The sequence below is a fragment of the Phaethon aethereus genome (assembly GCF_964289735.1).
Source record: "Phaethon aethereus genome assembly, chromosome: 10".
Taxonomy (NCBI): domain Eukaryota; kingdom Metazoa; phylum Chordata; class Aves; order Phaethontiformes; family Phaethontidae; genus Phaethon; species Phaethon aethereus.
Window position 1 is genome coordinate 4,172,332 of NC_138586.1, and position 10,056 is coordinate 4,182,387.

Here is a 10,056-nt window from a genome sequence, read left to right on the forward strand (position 1 = left end):
TTAGTCTACTAAGGAATAGGATGAAAACTTTACTGACTATCATCTTATTGATAATTCTGTTTCCAAATAGTCACTTAAGTTTAGAGGCTTTCCAAGACAAGTTTTTTACCTTTGTAATCTAAGGTTGGCTAGTTAGAGAAGTGTTTTTTTGTTGTGACCTTTAGTGATCACTTAAAAAGTTTTTTGAAATTCAGGAACTGTGGTGGTGGTGTTTAAATTTTGACATAGTTCTAGTAGACCATGCATTGCAGTCTGACTCTTTAAAGTAGTCCAAACTACCCATTTGTATTTATGTACTTTTTTTTTCTAATGTAAAAACGTGACTAATCTAATTGCATCTTTCGGAAATACCATGTCTAACAGCTACTTTTTAAAGGCTTTTTTAAATCAACAAGTAGGAGTTTTGAATAGCATGAAGACTTTATTGAGAACAATAACGAATCTGTATTTTTAATCCATCACTTTTTTTTTTTTACTACTTAGCCACCTATAATACAGTGGTTCTGAAATTAGAAATGTCACTGTAAAGTTAAGTAATATTTATGGAGAAGTCTAATCTCTGAAGTTCTCTGCACGTGTTCAACTAATAATGCTTTTAAATTTTGTTGTATACAGAAATTTTTCATACTGTCATAGCCATTTATAAAGCGATTGTGATACATGATCATACCTGAACGTTTCAGAAAGTTTAATTTTCTATCTCACCCCCAATCTAGGACTCCTGGATATAGTGGGTCCACTTTTAGAATATTTCAGCTATGAGATAAAAATGTATGTTTTCTTGGTGGAGTGAACTCTGTGTGTAAAGAAGTCCTATATGTTATATTTCCTTCGACTGTTCTTAAAGTAGAGAAGAATGATCTGTGTTTTATACAGAACTTCAGCAGAGCACTTCTATTATCAATAGCACTATATACTGTACTGTATTTTTGCAATATCTATTCTTATTGCTGTATTTCTCACTAATTTTTACTACTGTAAAATTCAACAGGATGGGACCACATTCAAACCATAGATTCCTTATTGAGGAAAGGAGGCTACAAAGCTCCCATTACTAATGAATTCAGGAAAACAATAAAGCTAACCAGGTATGCATCATGGGATACTACAGATAAGTCCGGTTTCTCTAATACTGTGATGTGTTCATTCCTGGTAAGTGCTTATTTCAGACATTAATAGTAAAGTTTCCTGTATATGTTACTAATGACTTATTTCTTTTCACAATGCCAGTATGGACTTTTGAGAACATCTGTGCCTGGCATAGGGATTAGTGGCACTAAGCAAGAAAGAAAAGGCTGCTGTTAAATATTGGGGTACCTGCATATTTTGTTTCATAACCCTGAAAAATCTTAGCAGTCTATTAGCTCTTGCTTTTGCAGTGTGTTCACTGGCTGTTGTTAACCAGGGTTACTTGCCGTTGTCAGTTTGTATTTGAGCAGACGGCGCGCTATGGGTCTGCTGCTGTGACGTCACGGAGGCCCCGCAGCACTCGTAATCTGTTCGGTTCTCAAAGAAAGCGTTGGGGCGTTTTTATCTCATGTGGAGTATAGGTTTCCCCTATCTCACAGGTGTTAGGTATGCAAACTAGGTAGCTGATTTGACAGCCAGTGTGCTAGTTAAACTGTGTCAGGGTATTCTCAGGAGTGAAGACAGGAATTTAGTGTTTTATTTCATACTCTGTCAGTCTCACGCACTAGGTGGATTTTGATTTTGCTAATTTAATAAAAAGCGTTCTTAGTGGGTGGAAGCCAAAATATTTTAGAATTCACAGCAGATATATGGGCAGAATCTGACCATAATATTGTAGTTATATGGCAAAGGGTGGGAGGAGTAAATGTCTGTAAGAACGCCTCTAAAACTATAGCTTTTTATAAGTTTGCAGTATAAAATGACTGCTCAACTCTAGTTATCTATTCCATGCTTAGAGAAACAAGAATTTTTTAAATGTTACATCATAGGGAAGTATTGACTGTTCATCCTCTTCAGCGAGGCCACACTTGACATATTATTAATACAAATAACGAAGTTGGAATCCTTTGTCCAAAACTGTTATCCTTCCTATCTTTTATCAACTTTTAGGGAGTCATAGGCTCACAAGACTAGTACTAAAATTGTTGTATGTATTACTCTCGTTTCTGTGTCCTGATTTATTTGGAAATTCTTTCCTTCTTAGTGCAGCTAGGTGTAAGCCAGACTAGACTTCCTTGTCCATAACTAAAACCCACCCCTTTCATTTCAGACATTTGAAAATACTTGGATTCTCCTGACTGTTTATGCACTTTTATAGAACAAAGACACGAGATTTTGGTTCTTTGCAGCTTCCGCATTTGTCAGCTTCATCTACAAATCTTGCTATTACTTAGAAGTAGTTTATGTTTAGACCAGATAGAAGACAAAGCATTTCTTACCAAAATATTTGTTTTTCTATTAGAGGAATTACTTGTTCAGTGATCTTGTGGATGAAGAATAAAGACTTTGTGCCCCAATGACTGTTCAGAATTCTGGATTCTTGCAGGAACCTGATTACTGTGGAGTAGCTGTGACTAAGGAAAACGTGCTGTTCTGAAGGTTAAACTAGGGAGGGACGATTTACAGAATCCAGCTAAATTTCCAGATGCAGAACCCCAATCTCCTTTTAATTTATTTCAGCTGTACACCTTGCTATTGTCTGTTCAGAAACAATATATGGAGATAGCTGACGGCAGGGCTAACACTGGAATAGCTCTTAAATGACAATTTCTGTACACCTCAACAAATAAGGAAAATATTTTTCCAAGAAACAAAAACCCTATAATAGCACACACTTACTTCCAGCTGCATGATTTTGCTTGGAGCAATGACATGTGAGCACAGAACAAAACAAACAAGCAAACAAAACCCTGACAAAAACCCCACCACCACCCCCAAAAAAACCCAAACACCAAAACCCCCATGTTTAGTGCATTTAAGTTCACAACATCCAAACTGCAAGCAAAATCACTGGCCTGGTAAGTGGATTAAACAAAGCACAATTTTTAATGTTCAGAATTTTTTAATTTTTTTTGTTTTGTTTTAGCTGCTTAAAAACTCATCTTCTGCTGACATATTATCAACAGTAGTATTAAAATAGTAACCATTTCCCAGCATCAGACAACCTTTTTAGAGCCTCATTAAAACATTTATTGGAAGAGTAGAAGAAGTGCTTGTAACTTCTTTTTCAAGTCTCTGAATGAAAGTAAATGCCCTGTGTGTGAATAAAGCTTTAAGCTGATGAAAACTTGTCTATCGCTAACTACCTCCAAGTTAATACCTGGTAGCTCTGGCCGTGTTTTGAAGAAGAGAACTAAAAAGTGGAGCTGAAGAAGAGTGCTGATTCTAGGGGTCTAGAATGCCTAAGGACAGTAAGTGCATTTTCTCTTCCATCTGCTTAAACGAGCAGATGTGATTCTAGCCAGGCTGCCTTTGGCCTGTTTTGACCCACTTAAAACCAACTTCATTAACTGTCAAGCTTGTAGTTTAGTTTCCCAGTGGTGGGGGATTTCATTCACAGACCAGCTCACTTGCCAAGCGCAGCGTGCCGCACACCAGTCACATTAATTCAAGAAAAGCTGCAGCTAATCTCGCAGCAAGGACCAGCAGCCATTTGTTAAATTACTACATCATTAACAAACACTGCTCTATCAAGTAAGTGTGGGCACCTTTGGTGCTCTGAAACATGTACACTGAAGCAAAAAGCTGCAAGTGTAAGGTGTTGCTCTGTTCCTCTGGCAAAGAGGCAAGAGAAGCTAATGTGGTTGCCACCTGAATTGCTGCAGTTGGTAACTCAACAGTAGTTTAAACTTTTGTGTTGGGTTGTGAATGCAAGTGGTTGAGCCATCTGTTGTGTTTTTTTCAGACCTAAAAGAGGAGAGAACAAGAGCAACTCCAGAAGAAAAATATGATAGAAAAGAGAGGTGGCAGTATTTTAAATCACTGTAGCTGGATTAGTGAAATCTCATCTGTCAGATCTCTTATGCAAGGTCTTTCTAAGTAAAACTTGTGGGAATGTGGAATAGTGTTGTTTTTGTGTAGATTTTGCACTTCTACAGATAAGTGTAAATGTGGCAATATGTTCCTTGTTGTCAAACAATACTGATGCAAGTATATCCAAAATATTTGTTGTCAGGGCCTGGATTCTGCTTTTTGTTACATATAGCTGGCTGATGTTATCATGGGGCGTCTGCATTATCTTTCAACGGTCTTGGGAGTCTGAAGAGGTCCCAGTTGACTGGAAGCTAGCAAATGTCCCACTTTTCAAGAAGGGTAAGAAGGAAGGCCCTGGTGGTTACAGGCCTGTCAGTCGCCCTTCAGTGCCTGGTAAAATTATGGAGAAGGTTATTCTGGGAGCTATTGAAAAACACTTGAGAGAGAACACAGTCATTGATCATAGCCAGCACGGCTTCACAAGGCAACGTCCTACTTAACCAAATGAATTTCCTTTTATGCCAAGGTCACCCATCTAGTTGACCCAGGGAAGGCAGTAGATGTGGGGTTGGTTTGTTTGTTTTTTTAGCAAAGCTTTTGATACTCTGTCATGGTATCTTTCTGGACAGAATGTCCAGCACACAGCTAGACAAGTCCATCATACATTGTGTGAGCAATTGGCTGACAGGTTGGGCTTGAAGAGTTTTAGTAAATGGGGTGACATCAGGCTGGCGGCCAGTGGGGTTCCCCAGTGCTCAATTTCAGGGCCAGTGCTCTTTAATGTTTTTTATAAGTGACCTGGGTGCAGGAGTCAAATGTAATTAAGTTTGCTGATGATACTAAACTAGAAGGAGCTGTGGACTCTCTCAAGGGCAGAGAGGCCTTACAGAGAGATACGGATAGGCTAGAGAGCTGGACAGTCAGTAACCGTATGAAATTTAACAAGAGCCAGTGCAGGATTCTCCCCCTGGGACTGGGTAATCCTGGTTCTATGTACAAACTGGGGCACGAGAGGCTGGAAGGCAACCTCGTGGAAAGAGATCTGGGGGTTTCGGTCGATGGCAAGTTGAATATGAGTCAACACTGTGCCCTGGCAACCAAAAGGGCCAGCTGTGTCCTGGGGTGCATCAAGCACAGCATAGCTAGCTGGTCGAAGGAGGTGACTGTCCCACTCTATGCTGCACTGGTGCGGCCCCACCTCAAGTACTGTTGCAGCTTTGTGTGCCTCAACATAAGGAGGACATCAAGCTATTAGAGTGTGTCCAGAGGAGGGTAACCAAGATTAGGTTAAGGCCTTGAGGGCAAGACTAACGAGGAGTGGCTGAGATCACTCAGTTTGTTCAGCCTGCAGAAGGCTGAGGGGTGACCACATCCCAGTCTACAGCTTCCTCAAGGTGGGGGAGCAGAGGGGGAGGTGATCTCTGACCTCCTCTCTGTGGTGACCAGTGACAGGACACGAGGAAATGGAACGAAGCTGCGTTAGGGGCAGTTCGGACTGGATATTAGGAAAAGGTTCTTCACTGAACTGAGAGAGTGGTTGGTCACTTGAACAGGCTCCCCAGGGAAGTGGTCATGGCACCAACCCTGTCAGAGTTCAAGGAGTGTCTGGACAATGCTCTTAATCATATGGTTTACTTTTAGGCAGTCCTGTGAGGAGCAGGGAGTTGGACTTGATGATCCTTATGGGTCCCTTCCAACTCAAGATATTCTATGTTTCTAGTCCAAAAAGAATGTAACTATTTGATGTAGCGAGGATTATTTTAAAAGCAGAATTTGGCAGACAATTGATACTGACTGTTTTATGAACAGCCCAAAAATCTGTAGTGCTTGTTTAGTTTTTCGCTTAGGTTTTATGTAGAGAGCTGGCTGAAGATATGGGACATTCTCAATAAATAATCATAGGTTTCTGTTCCCTCTACTTTGAGCAACATTGTGGACAACAATTTTTAGCAGTTCTGTTTGCTTAAAATATTTTTCATAAGCACTTGTGTTGGGATTTGTCATGTGATTCAGGAATAACCCTGATAACTGTGGCGGTTCCCTCCCTGCCGTTGTGCAACTGAAGTTAGTCTTATTCCCAAGATCAGAAGTACAGAGCTGTTATCATTAAACATACCAGTAGTGCAGTATTTTTAGTGCTACTTACAGCTTCCTGGAGCTTTCAAGAGTTCTTGAATTTGCTTCTTTGCTCTTTTCTAGGTACCGTAGTGAGAAGATGACAATGAGCTACACAGAGTACCTTGCCCATCGCCAGCATCATCACTTCCAAAATGGTATTGGGCACCCCCTTCCACCATACAACCATTATTCCTGACACTGAGCCGCATGACCAGTCACTGGACCTCTCTGCAGACCTCTTCCCAGGAGACCCTGCCCCTTCTTGGTCTAGCTATCTCTATTACTGTACCATTTTATGATGATAGTTTCCGTTGCCATGTTGAGGCTTCTTAGTTGGTTAAGCTCCTCATGGCAACGGGAGGGAAAACTGCATTACTACAAAGATCCCATACTTTTTTTATTATTGAGTCACTGCAGATTTTTTTGCAGCATATATAGCCCTGGGGTTTTTTATGAAATTTTAAATTTCTACTTCATTTACATTGAATTATGTCAATCAAGGCTTTCTGTGACTGTGGATGGAAGGAAGAGTTTAAGGATTAGTTAGGGATGCTTTGCTTAGCAAAAAGGCATTCATGGCTTTTGCAGTAATGGGTGTGACAGGGAATGAAACATATCAGATTAAGGTATTATACTAGGCAATGAACTGCATTTTCATAATGTTCTTAATAATGTTGTGTGTACAGCATCTCACCCCCACAGTAAAGATTTCATGTAGCTATATACATGGTCTTCAGATCCAGCACATATAGCCAAAATGTCAAGGCTGACCTACAAAATCCTTTTTTTTGGATGGAGAGAAGCAATTACATGTACAATGAGAGGTGACGTTAACACGGCAGTGTTTTCAGAATCAAGTGGTCTAATAGACAGGGCGTGAGATAATCCAGTAAGCTACCAGATACCTGTGTCTCCCATTCTGTGCTGGGAATCGAGGGCAATCCAGCTCTGTCAAGACTAGTCATAATAATGGATTTGTAATGAGATGATGCCTTTCTAATGATCTCAAATTAGGAGTGACATTTGGTTTTAAAAACAGGTTGGTGAGTAGCAGATGTCATGTTAGGAAGAAAATTAATTTAGATTTTAGTGCCTTTGACTATGATGTAACTATACACTTATATATAAAATTCATAGACAAAATATAGCAAATATGCCAGACATTCTAGCAAGCTATATTGAGTCTGCTCTGGCATCAGGTTTTTGGGGATTTTTTTTTAAAGTGAGACTTTTTTTTTTATAGCAAACCTATTTTGGAAAAGAAAAATCCCTGTTTTGTTCTTTCTTCTGGTTTTGAACTTGTTGAGTTTTATCAAGTCATGAATAGTTAAAGTTACCTATTGTTTAAAAAAGAAAAAAAGATTGTTGTGAAAGAGCACAGGACAATTATACCATAATTTACATGTTTTCATCTATTACAGGAATAGTACTTGAGAGCTGTAAGTACTGTGTATTAATTCTGATACTCCTCCACACGGTAGAAGAAAGAAAACCGATTGGAACTGTTTCCTGCTGTAAAAATAGGATTTAGTAGAAGGTATGCGTGGTATATTTGCAAGCCCAAGTATATGGTAGGAGCTAGCTCCTTGCTCACGTGCCTGTAGAACTCCCACTAATACCTGTTGAAGTTCAGTGCATATTTTAGGGGACAATACATGCCATCTATTCTAGAAATTAACTTCCTAATATGAATGAGTAAACCACAGTAAGCAGAAATTCCAGTTACTTTGAATAATGAATGTTTGTAAATAGATAAAATCAATTAAAATTCAGTTGTTAAAAATCAGACTAATTGTAAAAATGTTTCAAAACCAGATATGGGTAAGTTATGCTCATCCTTTATGTGAGGTTAGCTTTGCCACTTCATTTCTATAGAGGTTCTTGTAGAAGGTCTTTGGTATTCCTTCATCCACAGCATCTGATATCCAAATATTAACATTTTCAGTTGTGATGCCTTAATTTATAAGCAGAGGGCCTGAAATTTCAGGAGCCAAGAGATGCCAGCCAGAAGCTGCAAAAATTAATAGATGTTTATACAGAGGCTATTTTGGATGATACTTGTTGTCTTGTTTCTACTTGGGGAACACTTTTAAATGAATTAATCTTCAAGTGGAAATTGTGAACAAGTGGCTACCTGATAGAGTTGTGTTGGGTTTTTTCTTGCCCTTATAGGGAAACTGAGCACAAACTGAATCATTCTGCTGCAAAAAAAAAAAAGTCATCCAACCCCATCTTTATCTGTCATCTCGTTACAGCATGCTCATGCTTCTGTATGAGCTCATTGTTAGAAGTTTTTTAAAAAGATCTATTATATATAAAAATATATATGTATTGAAAGGTGCTAATCAACCTCAAGCAGGTCACGTGACTGGTCATGCGGATCTAAAATCATATCAGATTTTTTAAAAAATCTTCGATATATGCAGATGTTATACAGAATTTCTTACCAGTGTAATAATGATATACTGATGAATAAACAATCCTGCAGGTTTTTAAGGACAAGGTCAGCAATACTTCCCACCATGGCTTGGGGGGGAAAAGGATAGTTTTGTCTCCTTTTTGTATACAGCATAATGCACAATGCATTTTTGTCTATCTCTTAGTAGCTGTTGCTTAAAAATATAGTTAAAAGGGTGTTATACAAACTGTAAAGGTGTGCTTTTGACATGAGTTAATGCCAGACCCTTCTGGACCAGAGTTTTGTATCACTAATTAAACTGTTACAGAGTCTGTGGTCAATCAGATTGTATGATATTTTTTTTAAAGTTTGGAATAATCAGTCTATCTACAGTGTTTCTAGGGCACCTACCTCCTCAGCACGCAAGTGCTGAAAATGCTATGGATTGTTTCTATGTAATTGTGGATTTATTTGTACAAAGCGTGCAGTTCACTGTGACATGCACTGGGACAGAATAGGTCTGTTTGCTCAAAGCTGATCAACAGTTACTTTCACAAATGTCATTCCCTCGTAGTTATGTTTAGTACCCTTTTAGATATATTGCTGGTTTTAGATGCAGATTTTTAAAGTTGGGGTTTTTTTAATTTGGGGTACTTTATAAGAAGCTAAGGTACAACCGAGTAGCTTATTTCACTGTTTTTTTAAGTTGGAATGCTAATTTTTTATGAGCACTACTCAGTTTGCCTTATTCATTAAAGAGATTGTTGGGGGGGGGTGGTGTTAATTCTTTTGCTTAACGTTCGTAAAAACCCTGTTCTGTAAACTGAGTTAGACAAGAAAACTGTAGACTTGACATGAAACTATTACTTAGTCATGCTTCAAGTGGCCTTCCTTCTGCCTAGACTGCTGTAGCACTGACTTTTCACCATCTCAACCCCAATGCTGATCAGAGCAGGGGGAGGGCACACTAGAGTGCTGACCTCAGATATACTATTAAATCAAGGCAGTCAAATCCATTTGCACACCCTGGTGTTTGTATACGGACCTCTCTACTTGTCTTCAAATGTGCGGGTTTTTAAAACTGTTGTCTGGAGTAGGTTACATCTCTTATGTATGTTAGATCGAACCAAAGAAGCCTCCAGCCATGCCCAAATGCTGCTCCTAAAGCCTGCCTTCCAGTCCTTACAAAATCCCTGCAGGATTAAATGTGTTAACTTTTTTATTTTTGTACAGTTTCTAACTGATTTTTGCTAGTGATGTTAATTGAATTAAGTTTATTTGGGGAGTCTGAGTATCTCCTCCATTTAAATAAACTGGTGACTTTCCTTTTATGTTTAAAAAAAAAAAAGAAAAAAGTTGGGGGGAAAAAAAGAGAAACCCAAAGTGTGCCTCTCAGATTAAAGGGTTTCTGGTTACATTTATTCTTAAGACCAGCAATGATTCTTTATATACAAAGATATGTTTTCCTCGTTTTTTATTACTGTTAAAGAAAAAAATAAAAAATAAAAACCTCTTTCTTTGCTCTGGACCCAGTAATTGTGCTGGTACATAAACGCACTGAAAAAACAAACTTTTGTTTGAAACTTTTGTAACAACTT

The 10,056-nt window shown here is 38.6% G+C and overlaps 1 protein-coding gene across 1 annotated transcript in view; it reads left to right on the forward strand.

Annotated features, from left to right (window-relative positions):
• The window catches only part of AMMECR1 (AMMECR nuclear protein 1), a gene marked incomplete at its 3' end in the record, with an annotated part of 101,343 nt that extends 95,087 nt beyond the window's left edge, over positions 1 to 6,256 (forward strand). The window contains exons 6-7 of the mRNA XM_082004363.1: positions 992 to 1,088; positions 6,142 to 6,256. Of these exons, the coding sequence (XP_081860489.1) occupies positions 992 to 1,088; positions 6,142 to 6,256 (212 nt within the window). The remainder of the gene's footprint in view (positions 1 to 991; positions 1,089 to 6,141) is intronic.
• Between the last annotated feature and the right edge of the window lie 3,800 nt (positions 6,257 to 10,056).